The sequence below is a fragment of the Papaver somniferum genome, chromosome 6 (genome assembly GCF_003573695.1).
Source record: "Papaver somniferum cultivar HN1 chromosome 6, ASM357369v1, whole genome shotgun sequence".
In the NCBI taxonomy this organism is placed as follows: Eukaryota; Viridiplantae; Streptophyta; class Magnoliopsida; order Ranunculales; family Papaveraceae; genus Papaver; species Papaver somniferum.
In genome coordinates this window covers 66,284,007-66,300,092 of record NC_039363.1, presented here as the reverse complement: position 1 = coordinate 66,300,092, position 16,086 = coordinate 66,284,007, and the positions used below count along the sequence as shown (strand labels likewise).

At 35.1% G+C, this 16,086-nt stretch overlaps 1 protein-coding gene across 12 annotated transcripts; it reads left to right on the top strand.

Annotated features, from left to right (window-relative positions):
• The first annotated feature begins 6,572 nt into the window (after positions 1 to 6,572).
• On the top strand, positions 6,573 to 9,068 carry LOC113285734 (ABC transporter B family member 25, mitochondrial-like). Of its 12 annotated transcripts, none has more exons than XR_003328887.1 (6): positions 6,573 to 6,820; positions 6,950 to 7,013; positions 7,279 to 7,519; positions 7,770 to 7,915; positions 8,007 to 8,123; positions 8,541 to 9,068. XR_003328887.1 is itself a non-coding variant. In XM_026534503.1 (5 exons), the coding sequence occupies exons 2-5, from the start codon at positions 7,004 to 7,006 to the stop codon at positions 8,891 to 8,893; spliced, it is 342 nt and encodes a 113-aa protein (XP_026390288.1). In that variant the 5' UTR covers positions 6,573 to 6,820; positions 6,950 to 7,003; the 3' UTR covers positions 8,894 to 9,068. The 12 variants fall into 12 exon arrangements, 3 of the variants coding, with proteins under 3 accessions (XP_026390288.1, XP_026390291.1, XP_026390290.1); XR_003328888.1 differs by having other exon boundaries at positions 6,950 to 7,024; XR_003328889.1 differs by having other exon boundaries at positions 6,934 to 7,013.
• Positions 9,069 to 16,086: the final 7,018 nt, after the last annotated feature.

Here is a 16,086-nt window from a genome sequence, read left to right as displayed (position 1 = left end):
CCGAGCAATGCTCTAACAATCTCTCCCTTTGTCAATTTTAGTGACAGAACTATCAATACATATGGATAAAAATAAAGCTTTAATAACTCCTCTAATCCATCATGCTTGATTTCCTTGGTATCTTCAACTCTTTGAATTCTTCGTTACTTCAAGTTTCAATGATTCTGAAGGTGTTCAACTCAGCCTCATTGTTGTTGAAGATCCGTATCCATAACGATAACAACTTTTGAAAAAAAATATTCTCAATCGTCGTTATACAGAAACATATTATTATTATCTTCTCCAAAGTTCATTTGTATCACAACTTTGAAATAATACTACAGTGATATGTTTCTCTCCCTTAATCAATACTTATATCTTTTCCATAATTGGTGAAACATATAGATTATTGATTCACTCCCCCCTACATAATGATCCGTAAACCATATGTATGCAGTGATAAACTATTAATTAATTTTCCCCCTTATTGGCAAAGGTGCGGAATCATGGGATTGTAATGAATTCAACCAAAAGATATTTCAAGATTTAAGGAATCTATAGATAATACATAATCACATAGTTAATATGTAACTCCTCATATCGACTTTATTTAGATGATATCACATAGTAAGAAAATACTTAGCGCTCATCTAGGAGATTTAAGATACAAGTATGCCCTGTAAATTCTACAGCCATACACCCTAAAAAGATATAGAAATTAAGCACCAGTTCATTTAAGAACTCTCCCCCCATTTGATTTTGTTAGAGCACTGCTCGGTCGAACTCGTAAGCGTTTCTATCTCAAGATTGTTTGTCAAGTTTCATTGCCAAAACTATAAGTCTTGATTTCTAGTACTACAAATACATATGGTTTACGGATCATTATGTAAGAGAGAGTGGTTTCCATATGAGATGAAGTATTGACTAAGGGGGAGTAATACATATCACCATAGTATTGTTGTCAAAGTTGTGATACATTTGGACTTTGATGCTGTGTAATAATACTATGACACTGTATAACAATACGAAAACATCTTGTTTTTATATATTGTTATATCTACGGATCTTCAACAATTATGATGCTGAGTTGAACACGTTCAGAATTACTGAAGTACTTGGAAGTGATGAAGATTTTGAGTAATGTTGAAGAACCAAGGAAATCAAGCATTTGGATGAGAAGTTAAAAAGTTTATTTATTTTGTAATCCATATGTATTGATAGTTTTGTCACTAAAATTGAAAAAGGGGGAGGTTGTTAGAGCACTGCTCGGTCGAACTCGCAAGCGTTGCTATCTCAAACTTGTTTGTCAGGTTTAGTTGCCAAAACTACAAGTCTTGATTTCTAGTCTACTTATAGCTAAGTCTCGGATTAGGATAGTAAGTGTAGTTGAGCATTAGACTTCACGGCGTTCATAGATTGAAGACGAAGAACTACTAAGGGGAGCTTATGGAAATTCATCAATAAAAGGTTTGTGGAGACTTGAACTCATCTGTCAGTCAAAAGTCTATCTACTCTATCTCCTATTTGAGACAAAAGTCGTATAACTATATAGATTTCGATTTACACATTAGATATTTCGAACTGAGTTTAACTCGCTTACATATTTCTCGAAATATGTGTCGGTAAGCTTCGCTTTAACCAAGTTCATCTTATATTCTTGACGAAAGTCAAAAGATGATCATGTGAAAATCGCCTGGTAACATCTTACATGATTTGTGTGAGACAGACATAGACTCGGAATGTTTCGTATTGATCATTCGATCACTTGAAAATTTCTTTGAAGCTAATAGTTTGTGTGAGACAACTATTGTCGTCTTCTAAGAATGTTTCAATGATTGAAATGGGAGTTTAGAACAATTAACCATGATTGGATATAACACAGTATGCGTACTTGTATGCTAAACTGTTGCATGTTATTCCAAGTCCGGGAACCATAATATGCATACCCGTATTCGTACTGGTTGGTTAATGAAAGTCCGAGAACTTAGTATGCATACCCGTATACGTACTGGAGTAAATTTCATGTACGGAAATTCAACTGACTTAGGAGGTATGCGTACCCGTTCGAGTCTGGCCACATAAGTATGCGTACCCGTTTGTATACTTGAGTAGGTTATGTTCTAAAATCGGTTTGTTCATGAACTAATACATTTACATGTTAAGGAATGCAATCTTTTGAAAACCATGGCGATAATGTTCATGAATTGATTCAAGTGAATCAAAATCGATTTTGCTTCAATTGTGTGTTGTATACTTATATGAGAATATAAACAATTGAACAACTCTAGAACTAGTTTCATTTGAGTCATTTGAACTAGTTATGTTTAAGATGAATAAGGTTGATATGAAAGCGTTCATATTGCTAACTTCGGTTAACTATTGTTGAGCCAACAAGGTGCACACATTTAGGTACGGTTACTCATATCTAAATGAAGTCGCTTTTCATTTGTGTGTAACAAGCTAAGTTCGATCTAAGGTTGAAAGATATTAGCTTGAGTCTAATCAGGTTTTCATCTAACGGTGAATATTGAATGCTTTGTTACCAAGGTAGCGTTGATTGCAAACCCTGATTTGAAGACTATATAAGGGATAAATCTAGCAATTGGGAAACCTAATCCCCACACCTCCTGTGTGATACTAGTTGTGACTAGAGTTGATTATCCTTTAACCTTAGGTTTTTCCAAAACCCTGTAGGTTAACGACTTGAAGACTTCATTGGAATTGTGAAGCCAGACCCAACTATTTTCTCTGTAGTTGCGTGTTCTGATCTTGTTGTTTTCTATCGTATTGAGTATTATCTTATCTAAGATTTGCTCGAGATTTAATCTCTGATAGGCAAGATAAAAAGTAGTCACAAACATCTTCATCTCATCGTTTGTGATTCCACAATATCTTGTTAACCATACAATTAAGAGTATTGTAAGGTGATTGATATTACTAGGCTGATCTTCGGGAATATAGGAGTGGTGTATCAATTGGTTCATGTTCACCTTGATTTATCAAAAGACGGAACAAAACTCATAGGTATTTCTGTGGGAGACAGATTTATCTATTCAATAGACTTTTCTGTGTGAGACAGATCGGTTTATTAAGTCTTCGACTTTGGCTCATAGCAACTCTTAGTTGTGGGTGAGATCAGCTAAGGGAATCAAGTGCGCAGAGTCCTGCTGGGATTCAGAGGCGTAAGGAACGCGACTGTACCTTGATCAGTGTGAGATTGGTTAGGGATCAACTACATTCCAGTACGAAGTTAACTTGGAGTAGGCTAGTGTCTGTAGCGGCTTAATACAGTATGGTGTTCAAATATGGATTAGGTCCCGGGGTTTTTCTGCATTTGCGGTTTCCTTGTTAACAAAATTTCTGGTGTCTGTGTTATTTCTTTTCCGCATTATATTTGTTTATATAATTTAAATATCACAGGTTGTGCGTAGTTCAATCAATTAGATAATCCAACCTTTGGTTGTTGATATAAATTGATTGAAACTTGAACATTGGTTTTTGGTATCATTCAAGTTGTTTCTTATAATAATCACGCTCATGGATTTCTATCTGTTTTACTTGCTGATTACATTAAGAAACAAAGATACAACTCTTGGATATATTTCTTAATTGAGCTCGCTTTATTAGTTGGTGTTCTCAGTATTATATTGGAGTTAGTTTATACAGATTGCCTAAACAAAGTATCGGGTGAGGTTGTTAGACCCCCGCTTTTTCAATTGGTATCAGAGCAGGCTAACATGTTTAAGACCTTATAAGTCTATGTTTGCAGCGATCTGACTCTACGGACAGAAGTGCTATCTCAGTAAACGTACCACCAGTCTTCGATGACTCAAATTACTTATGATGGAAAATTTTTATGCGTGCCTTTCTTCAAACGCGTGATTTTCAATCATGGGTTTATGTTATTAATGTCTATTATCATCCAATGGTTACAGTAGACAGTGTCTCTATTGCAAAGGATATTGGTAGATATGAACCTAACGAGATTCTCGCTGCAAAGCAAAATTCTGTCGGTTTAAATGCTAGCATTCATGCCATTACCCCAGATCTTCAGCACCATGTGACTACGTGCACTCGGTCTAAAGATGCGTGGGATATCTTGGAAACTGTATTCGAAGGGAACACCTATGGAAAGGAAGCTAGGCTTCAAAACCTAAATTCTGATTGGGAAAACCTTTGTATGGCTGATGAAGATTCATTTGATGAATTTAATCACAAAGTGTCTGAAATTGTTAATGCATCTTCTGCATTGGGTAAGACTATTCCTGAAAAGGACATTGTGATGAAAATCTTCAGATCGTTACCAGCCAAATATGATTCTAATAAACATTCCGTTGTTGAAGGAAATAACCTTGATACGCTTTCCAAAAATACTCTTGTTGGGAAGTTAAAAATACTTGATCGTGATCAAAATACAGTCAGGACATATGCATTCAATGTTGTGACCAACACAAGCGAATCTTCTAACTTGACTTAGGATGATGAATGTCGTTCGAATCATGTTGATTTTGATAAATCATCGATTACACAAAAGATCAAGGATATTGTTAAAAGAAGCAAAAGATGTGAGAAACGTGTCTCTCCGGTTAATGCTTCAGATGATTCAATACAAAAAAATTTATCCCAAGTTATCAATATCGTGCATGCTTCCGATTTGTGCAATAAATTTTCAGCTCTCATAGCAGAAACTTCTTCCTACTCAAATTCTAATTCAGGGTTTGAGTCTGACACTGAGATTTTTGAATTCTTGCATAAGTGTGAAGCAATTCACCAAGAAAATCTCCAACTAAAGGCTTCGTTGGAGAAACTTGAGTCATCACTTCAGGTGAAAAATCTTGAGATAGATTGTCTTAATGATGAATTCACCAGGACCCTATCTCTGAAGGAAAAAGAGATTAATACTCTTAAGTGTTACCTGCAAAGGTTGTCTGGAAGTTCTGACAAAATCTCAGCAATGTTATTTGGTCAGAAGTCTTTTGGAAACACAAATGCTTTAGGGTTCAAAAGCAAAACTATGAGCACAAACAACTCTTTTGTTCCAACCGGTTTTGGAATGATTGATGATGAATGTTGTGATAAACAGGAGGAAAATATGCAAGAAAATAAATCTTCCTTGATTTGTTCGTTTTGCAGAAATGCAAATCATGTTCAAAATAAGTGTTGGAAATTCAAGAGGAACAACAAAAGGATTGCCAAACTTCAAAATGACATGCAAAGAATGAATCTGGCCTTGGGTAATCAACAGGGTACTCCTGAAGATAAGAAGAAATATAAAACAACCAGATTCAGACGAGGTAAGAAGCATGTTTATGCAAGAAACCTTGATAAGTCACTATGTGATAAAAGATGTGAGCATTCGGCTCACTCCGTCACTATCTAATTCTAGTGATATCTGCATCCTCATCTTTAACTTGAGAAAATGAGGATTGCATCAAGATTGCTCAAGTTTTGTATAATTGTTTTTTTATTAAGAAAATACCTTCTTAATTAAAATAGATAATGGATCATGAACCGTAAAAGACTTTATCAAAATTCTTCTAGGGTTTGGCTATCCATTAGTCTATTTATATTCATTTGTGATCAAAATTCCCTTCACTTCTTTTATCTTTGAAAGATACAGTTTCATGGCTCCTGTAACCAGAGGTACCACAAAAAGGTATGCAGTTGAATAAGTCAATGTGTATTTTTGTGAAGGAATCATTTCCTCAAGGAAGAAGAAGGAGAGATCTACAAATGATGAAGAAGGTTCTTCCTCTAATTGCCTCTTGTTTGTTTGTCATTTTGATAATAAATTTAGAGGTATGGTGAAGGATTACATCAACGAAAGGAATGATTTAAAATCTCAAATCATTTTCTCTTTAGAAAAGATAGCTCACTATGAACATATGTTGTCTCTAACAAAGAACACCTTGTGTGGACTAAAAAGAGAACTTAGTGAGTTAACTGATATTTCTGAAGATTTGGAGGAATTGAACGGTCCCATAATCAATGGGTTTTTCAATAATAAGAAAGAATTCTCAGTAGACGCTCTGAGAAAGATCTACGATGTGTAAGAAACTTCTTATGCGAATTGATTCTTGTATTTTAAGAAGGATAACTAGGGTTTGAAATAACAATTATTGCCAGTACACATAGCTATTGCCAACGATTTTCATCTTGCAATGTTTTTAGATTTATTTACTTAAATTCTAAAGTTTATTTGGAAGATGATTTTGCAGTATTAATCTTTATTGGTTTCATATATTGCAAAAATTATTATGGGATATTTGTGTTTGAGTCCGTGAACTATGATTGTCCCATATTTGTCAAAAGTTAAGTCTATTGTGTCATTATCACTACACCAAATTCAAGGATTAGTAACTAGATTTCTCAACAGCTTTGGTTCAGTTGCGAATTGCAAAACTCGCAACTGTTTGATTTTGTTACGATTTGCAACAGAAATGAGTTGTACGCATGCGACTCGTGTGTGGCTGCCCACACTTTCAAGCTGACTCGGTTTCAGCCCATTCAGATACTTTGAGTCAGCATCAAAAATGAATCAGTCTTTATGATTATTGAGAACACCTCGTTCTCTTCTTTACCTCTCATTCTCTTTTCTCTTCTTCTCTCGTTCTCTTCCCTAATTCTCTGCTCCTCTTTCCTTCTCTTCTTTGCCAGAAAAAGAAGTTCTCTCGTATTCAACTAAAAAAACATTGAAACCTAAAATCTATACCTTTGTTTCCTTGTTGATTTTTGAGAAAAAACTTATTAGGGTTTAGATTATCAGGGCTCAGACAATTCTTTTTCCCATTTCAATTTCAGACTCCAAACCTCAGCTAAGGCTTTGGTTAAACTGATTTAGGTAATCTATGTTTCTTAAATTTGTTTTTTTTTAAACTGCATGTTGATTTGGATGAAGAATGGAGTTAAAATTGATCTGTAAAATCTGTTAATTAGGTTTAATAATTGGTTCAGTGAGCTTTTTGTACAGATCGAGTATTCATATCATTCTGGTGGACTAGTGGATCTAGCGGGTTCAGATCTTATGTGTACAGGTATGAAAAAGGTTGGTTTCACATCGATTTCAATTTTTTTTTATCATTGTGGTACTTCAATTGAATGACTGAGCATGTGGATTAATATCTTCATCTCTCTCGGTGAATTGAATGACTTAGGAATATAAATTGAATATCTTTAGATGAACTTGTTATAGTGATAGAATTAATCTTAGAGATCTTTATTTTATTTATGTTTTGCTTATTAGATTTGGGTTTTAGGTTTTCTGATAATCATGATGAGTTGATGTTGTTTCTTAAACAGTTCATCCATCAACCAAAATCTCAGAAAAGTAATAGCGGGATTACAAATTATCTGGTCGAGGGGAAATGAGAGAGTTATATAGCCTTCTTGTTTCATCTTTTGTTTTTCTGAGTTTCTTTAAATGAAGATATACAATTTCCAGTAGCATCACTTACTCATGAATGCTACATAACTTTTCAAACTGCGAAGTATTTTAATAATGAGGAATTTAAAGATGAGAAGTACGATGAGTTCATAAAAAGTAAGTTTTTTAGATTCTACAACTCATACCTAACTTTACTTTTAGCTTCCAAGTAGTGCATAAGATATTGCCAGTATCCGGCATTTCTCGATATCTTATTATACCACCTTTAGTTATTAATGTTAGAGACTTGAGGTAATTATTACTACCTAATGCAGAGAATCTACTGCCATTTTCATGGGTATTGCATATCATTACTTTCTTTCTACTTTTTTTTTGGCTGTTTCGTGATGCTAGTACTATTTTTCAGAATATGAGGATGCGTCTTTAAAAACTAGCGGTAGTCTTGCTTTTTTGAACTTCGGTCAAAACGTGATATTTAGCACGGCTCTTTCAATGGCCATGGTATTGTGTTCAGATGGAATTATGAGGGGGGAGATGACAGTTGGTGATTTGGTTAGTTTTCAGTAATATTTTGTCGATCATGTTTTTACATATGATATCCCTTATTCATCTCTTTGATATGAATGTGATTTTGGAATACCAGGTTATGGTAAATGGGATTCTTTTCCAGCTATCTCTTCCTCTCAATTTTCTTGGTGGTGTGTATCGGGAGTCCAAGCAGGGTCTTGTTGATATGAAGTCCATGTTTCAGTTACTAGAGGTATCGCATGAACTTTTCTACTATGTTGTTCCTTCTTAAGATTAGCTACTTATGTATTATTAACTAGGCAGTTGATCTTTGTTTTATGAAAAGTTTCCATATCGGAGCACCATCTGTTTAACTTGATTTTGTAGAAACCATAATTTTTGCATGGGTTTGCAGTAGTGGCTAGTTTAAATAAACGTTTGATATCAGTTCTCCATACTTAAGTTGTTATTTAGAATCAATCTGTGCCTGATGAATTATGTATTCAGCTCTGCATTTAGATTTTTCAATTTTTTTCTTGATTATCATAAGATTTATAATGAACGCCTGTCGGTTCTTTTTTAATTTCAAACCAGCAAAGTGAATCACTACTAATGTAGTATAGATCTTCAATTTGTAGTCTCTGTACTAAGAAACGAGAAATGACCACAGGGCACGCGCTATTGATTCAGTGAGCGAGATCTTTGACATTGTTAATAATCCCGGAGCAAGCACCTCGTGATTCTGTGTGAAAGGATGTCCTACTCGGATAAGTTGGTTTATGGGAACCATATCAGCTGCCTAAGTTGTTGATACAATGTGTCGAAGTTGAACTACAGAACACTTATACATGCTTTAACTTCTATTTGTTCAGCATAAGGACCAAATAATGAGGTTCAAGCACCTTTAATTTGCTTTTCTAATAAGAGGTTTTGTTGCATCTCATTTCCTCACAGGCATACCGGTGGATCATGTTTTGGTCGCAGTTAGAGGGACGACTCTGTTCACGGGAGCTGCTGGGATGATTTAATTATTGTGTTGCTTTTCATTGTTCTACTCTGACTTTTTATATCTAGCTTTTCTTCTTACACTGATTAACATCCTTAACTAATTATGTCTTATAATTTAATGACTTTTAACAGTGTAAACAAGATTTGCTTTTCCTGACTTATTGCGAAGTTTGACACTCTTTTTAGTCGAGTATTTGCAAGTGTAAGTCAACTAGATATGCTTTAGTGAAAGATGGACATCTTAATAAATATACCAAAATCCTGTGCTGATAAACTAGTTTGTTGTACTTGCTGCAATAAATGCTTTTCCGATCTTTTTTTTCCCCCTTAATGTATACTTGTTGTCCTATCCCGTTTCCTGGTTCTCATTGTTTTTTTTCCATTTTCCACATGCATACCAAGTGGTATTACATTCTTCCTTAGAGGTGATCCTTGTTGGTAGATACGCACGTATCCCAGCTGTTCAGGAGCTTGTTAAATCATTGACTGGTAAAGACCCAAATGTTACTGTAAATCTTGGTGAAGTTATGGCGACCTCCTAATTTCGCAACTGTTTTAAACTGTTGCGACCTCCTAATTTCGCAACTGTTTTAAACTTTTGCGAGAATTTTACATTGCAACAGTCTAAAACTGTTGCAACCGAAAATTCGCAACTGCTTATGAGCCCTTGCGAAAATTTGCAACATCGACTTTCGTAATAGATTGAACTGTTGCAACCCCGCTTTGCAACTAAAATATGCCGTTGCTAATCACTAAAAAATGGTGTAGTGTATGCAAATATTGATGGAAGATAGGATGAAATTTTGATTACAAAGATTAAGTCTATGATATCATTATGAAAATATTGATAAAAATAGAATGAATCTTTGAATATTCCCCAGTATTGATCTTTCCCTGATCCACTTCTATGTGAAAGTACTGTGCGGCTCCATAAGTTTTCTTATGTTGTGCATTTCCGATTAAATTAATCATGGGTTCTCTTGTGGTTAATTTAATTGAGTTTTCCGGATACAAATTCATGTTTCATGTAATTTTTTAATGTCCAAATAAATCCTTCTTTTCTTGCAAAAGTAAGGTCGCTCTTGTTGTTCTTTCGGGGATGACAATTTATGCGGGAGAGTTCTTATTTGAACTTGTGCTTAATTGCCAAATATTTGTGGGGAATGCGGATGTGGAATATTGTAGGAGTTTTCTATTCCATGTCGTTAATGCAACAAATTAATAAATATATTTCCCACTAATTAACTGGTAATATAGCGGTAGTAGGAGATCGTTCCCACAGAGAGCTGTGTAATTGATATGTTATTTGAAATAGCAGGATAAAGTAAATAACAAAGGGGGTTTTGGTTGTAAGATAAATATAAAGACAATAAGAAGAAAGGGGTGATCAAGGAATCCTTCGCCGTTACCAAGCGTTAACAGGATTAGAATACTTATCTATCGCTCGTAAGAACCATTCATCACCAACCGTAGAATAACAGCTATATCAGTGTTATCCCTAAAGCTCCTTGTATAACTTGATGCCGAAGTGCTCGCATATCAAGTTCTATCCAACTGAACCACCAAGTAGTAGTGCACTCAAGGTGTAACCCAATCGGAAGCCTTAAGTTATGTGAACTAAGGTTAATCCTAGCAGTTAGACTCTTAGAGCAAGGTCCACTTATTAGTGTTTTGTTCACACACGATTGCTCCACAGAATCCCTCTCTAAGGTCTCGCGCTTTCTACTTGTGTAAGGGTTATTCAACAATTACACGGATATCCTAACCCATTACTAGCAATAGAATGATCAATAGATTAATCTAGCGTGCACTCCAAACAATCTAATAAATCAATCATAAACCCTAGATATAGTGAAAACAAACGATGATGATTAAAACTCTCAATATATTTGTATTATTAATAAAGCTTCACGCTTAGAACATTGAATTCATCCTTAATCAACAAAGGATTTAGCTACTCATATTACAAAGAAGATGAATAATGGTGGTTTCCTCCTAAAGGGGTAAACCCTAGGTTTTTATATAGAATTTGTGATATGAGATTCAATTCTATTTTACATAACCTAATACCTTTTTATAGGTTTACATTACTTGGTCCCCAAGTATTTAGTTTGGTTCAAGAATCCGACACGAAAACACGAAACCAAACGTGCCCTTAGGCTTTCCAAGGTGTGCATAAACGTTTTCCACTTGATAAGTACGCGAACCCAGTCCGTGAACTTCAAATTCCAGCAGATATTTTCGGAATTAAAGTATGAAACCTGTCCACAAACTTTACTGTCTTCGGTATTCAATAAAAACTTGTCTTCATCCGAACTCGGAATGAACTCATTCTTTTTATCTTTCAATTATATTCAAGATGATGATGAGAAATCCTTAATTTGAATGAGTTAATGTGACGGACCAGAGAATTTTGCATCCAGCGGGTCGGGTTACGGGTCGCTTGGCAAGCTCCGACTCCCTGACACGCCATTAAAGTAAAAATTTCGTTAAGTCATAATCCTGCACACGGTAGAAATCCCATTAGTCTCAATATCAGAATTCTATGAGCATATGTCCCATACCATAATACTCATAGAATCTGAAAAGGGTTCCAATTTTCAAAAATTAGGGATCTGCCAGTTGCCAATATAACAGACGACCCATTTCCAATAAAAATAAAAGATAGCCAGTTGCCAAAATCAAAGACGGCCAGTTGTTTTCTTAACGCAGGGCCAATTGCCCAAAATCACCGCTGGCCAATTGCCGAAAAATAACACAGGGCCAATTGCCCGAAACAACAGTCGGCCAATTGCCGAAAAATAACACAAGGCTAATTGCCCGAAACAACAGAAGGCTAATTTCCGAAAATAAGAATTAGACAGTTGACAACTCAAACAATTTCTATGGCCAATTGCCAACTCAAACTATTTATATAGCCAATTGCCAATGCCAAGGTAATTCTTGTTACCAGCCACTATCAGCCAGTTGCCAATAATATATACTTGCCAAATTGCAATCGTCTCTGGATGGATTGTATGAACTACAACGTAGCAACCAACCCTTTTCAAATGATATGAGCAATATTGCAGGATTGTGCTGAACCGCACAGCGGCTGCCTACGTACCCTCTTCGTTGCTCGAAGGGATCAAGCACGACCGTAGTTCGTCACAAGATAGTATGAACAACCCATAGGCAGTAACTATCTCTTACCAGCAGATGATATGAATTATCCAATTCAGATAACAAACTTGTATTTTCAAAAGGTCCATGTAGACATATAGAGCTAAAATAAATTTGTTAAAATGCCAAAACACGGATGTCAGTGAAAACTTAAGTTTCGAATAAATTTCATTTTGAAGCACATATATGTAAGTCTTATAAAATTCCAAATAAAAATGCGATAAAAATATATGAAAGTATTACTCGCCATCCTGGGTGAAGGAATAAGTCAGTAGGTACTACTAGTATTGAAATCACACGACCATAATTAGTAAATGGACGGCTAGACTCCTTGTTGCCTTTGACTTCATTTTTGTTTTATCATTCAACAGAATGAAATCTATCTTTTCCAAAACAATTAACAAAATTTACAAGGAGCATTACCTGATATTGATTAAGCATGGAAACATGCTGACTAGTACAACAATATATAGATCCATTTCCTTTCTCAACGGTGCAGCTAACGGAGATAACAACACACAGTTAGCTAATTTTTTGATATACAGTCTAGTTCATTCTAAGTATAGAACTGGGTTGATTTATTTGGTTAATCCCGAGGAAAACTTTGGGGTCTTACAGTTAAGATCGGTCTTTGGCCCTTCTCTTGATTTTGAGCGTTTTGCTCCTTTTCATCGCACTTCTTCTACTTCTCTTGGACTTGGATACTTGGAATACTTCTCTTCATAGCTCTTTTCAGCACTTTGTAGCTCATTTTTAGATGATTCACCTATTAGAGACAAATAAGAGAAAACAAGAGTTATAATACAAATACATGCAAGAATAATAGCTTAAACAAGTATGGAATGGATACTAAAATCATATGAATTATGTACTTATCATTTTATTGTATCTTTATGAACTCCTTGATGAATGCATTTAGTTTCGATTATATGATTGCATCTAAACAAAGTTGATATGTTTCCTTTTAGTCATGGAGAATCTCTATGAGAATTTCATTATGGTCCCACTAGTTTTCGTACCTTTGCCAATTTATATTGACAAAAAGGGGGAGAATTAATGTGTAGTTCACACTACAAATACATATGGTTTACGGATCATTATGTAAGGGAGAGTGGTTTCCATATGAGATGAAGTATTGACTAAGGGGGAGTAATACATATCACCATAGTATTGTTGTCAAAGTTGTGATACATTTGGACTTTGATGTTGTGTAATAATACTATGACACTGTATAACAATACGAAAACATCTTGTTTTTATATATTGTTATATCTACGGATCTTCAACAATTATGATGCTGAGTTGAACACGTTCAGAATTACTGAAGTACTTGGAAGTGATGCATATTTTGAGTAATGTTGAAGAACCAAGGAAATCAAGCATTTGGATGAGAAGTTACAAAGTTTATTTATTTTGTAATCCATATGTATTGATAGTTTTGTCACTAAAATTGAAAAAGGGGGAGGTTGTTAGAGCACTGCTCGGTCGAACTCGCAAGCGTTGCTATCTCAAGCTTGTTTGTCAGGTTTAGTTGCCAAAACTACAAGTCTTGATTTCTAGTCTACTTATAGCTAAGTCTCGGATTAGGATAGAAAGTGTAGTTGAGTACTAGACTTCACGACTTTCATCGATTGAAGACGAAGAACTAATAAGGGGATCTTGTGGAACTTCATCAATAAAAGGTATTTGGAGACTTGAACTCATCTATCACTCAAAAGTCTATCTACTCTATCTCCTATTTGAGACAAAAGTCGTATAGATATATAGACTTCGATTATACACATTTGATATTTCGAGATGAGTTTAACTCGCTTACATATTTCTCGAAATAGGTGTTGGCAAGCTTTCGCTTTAACCAAGTTCATATTATATTCTTGACGAAAGTCAAAAGATGATCATGTGAAAATCGCCTGGTAACATCTTACATGATTTGTTTGTGACGGTCATTTGATGTAGACTCAGAACGTTTCATATTGATCATTTGATCACTTGAAAATTTCTTTGAAGCTAATAGTTTGTGTGAGACAGCTATTGTCGTCTTCTAAGAATGTTTCAATGATTGAAATGGGAGTTTAGAACAATTAACCATGATTGGATATAACACAGTATGCGTACTTGTATGCTAACTATTGAAAGTCCGGGAACTTAGTATCCATACCGGAGTGAGTTTCAAGTCTCAGAAATTGAATTGAGTTTGGAAGGTATGCGTACGCGTTCGCACACTGGCGAACCCAAACTTAGTCCGACCACTTAGGTATGCGTACCCGTTTGCATACTTGAGTAGGTTATGTTCTAAAATCAGTCTGTTCATGAACTAATACATTTATATATTAAGGAATGCAATATTTTGCAAACCGTGGCTATAATGTTCATGAATTGATTCAAGTGAATCAAAATCGATTTTGCTTCAATTGTGTCTTGTATACTTCTATGAGAATATAAACAATTGAACAACTCTAGAACTAGTTTCATTTGAACTAGTTATGGTTAAGATGAATAAGGTTGATATGAAAGTGTTCATTTGGCTAACTTAGGTTAACTATTGTTGAGACAACAAGGTGCACATGTTTAGGTACGGTTACTCATATCTAAATGAAGTCACTTTTCATTTGTGTATAGGAAGCTAAGTTCGATCTAATAGTTGAAAGATATTATCTTGAGTCTAATCAGGTTTTCATCTAACGGTGAATATTGAATGCTTTGTTACCAAGGTAGCATTGATTGCAAACCCTGATTTGAAGACTATATAAGGGAGAACTCTAGCAACTGGAAAACCTAATCCTCACACCTCCTGTATGATACTAGTTGCGACTAGAGTCGATTCTCCTTTAACCTTAGGTTTTTCCAAAACCCTATAGGTTAACGACTTGAAGACTTCATTGTGATTGTGAAGCCAGACCCAACTATTTTCTCTGTAGTTGCGTTTTCTGATCTTGGTGTTTTTTATCGTATTGAGTATTATCTTCTCTAAGATTTGCTTGAGATTCAATCTCCGATAGGCAAGATAAAAAGTAGTCACAAACATCTTCTTCTCATCATTTGTGATTCCACAATATCTTGTTTCGCTACCATACAATTAAGATGTTGTGAGGTGATTGATATTACTAGGCTGTTCTTCGGGAATATAAGACCGGTGTATCAATTGGTTCCTGTTCACCTTGATTTATCAAAAGACGGAACAAAACTCATAGGTATTTCTGTGGGTGACAGATTTATCTATTCAATAGACTTTTCTGTGTGAGACAGATTGGTTTATTAAGTTTTCGACTTTGGGTCGTAGCAACTCTTAATTGTGGGTGAGATCAGCTAAGGAAATCAAGTGCGCAGAGTCCTGCTAGGATTCAGAGGCGTAAGGAACGTGACTGTACCTTGATCAGTGTGAGATTGGTTAGGGATCAACTACATACCAGTCCGAAGTTAACTTGGAGTAGTCTAGTGTCTGTAGCGGCTTAATACAGTGTAGTGTTCAAATCTGGACTAGGTTCCGGGATTTTTCTGCATTTGCGGTTTCCTCGTTAACAAAATTATGGTGTCTTTGTTATTTCTTTTCCGCATTATATTTGTTTATACAGGTTGTGCATAGTTCAATCAATTAGATAATCTAACCTTTGGTTGTTGATATAAATTGACTGACACTTGAACATTGGTCTTTGGTACCGTTCAAGTTGTTTCTTATAATAATCAAGCTCATGGATTTCTATCTGTTTGATTTGCTGATTACATTAAGAAACAGAGATACAACTCTTGGATATATTTATTTATTGAGCTCGCTTTATTAGTTGGTGCTCTCAGAATTATATTGGAGTTAGTCTATACATATTTCCTTAAAAAAATATTGGGTGAGGTCCATACATCTGAACCGGTCTTGACGTTGTATGTTCTTGAGAAAAGTAACAGGATATGGTGATAAGATTATCGTAAAACTCAACAATTCATGTGGAACCATCATACTCCATCTTCTTGTTATCTTCCTTTGTGCTGTTTTAAATCTTAGAAACGTCCATGGTTTGTGAATGTTCATGAGTTATTCTAGCACTTGTATATAA

Excerpts from the sequence above, each read along its gene's own strand:
- LOC113285734 (XM_026534503.1), top strand. Across the intron at positions 7,916-8,006 it reads AGATGACAGTTGGTGATTTG|GTTATGGTAAATGGGATTCT; the intron begins GTTAGTTTTCAG and ends TTGGAATACCAG. Across the intron at positions 8,124-8,824 it reads CCATGTTTCAGTTACTAGAG|GCATACCGGTGGATCATGTT; the intron begins GTATCGCATGAA and ends ATTTCCTCACAG.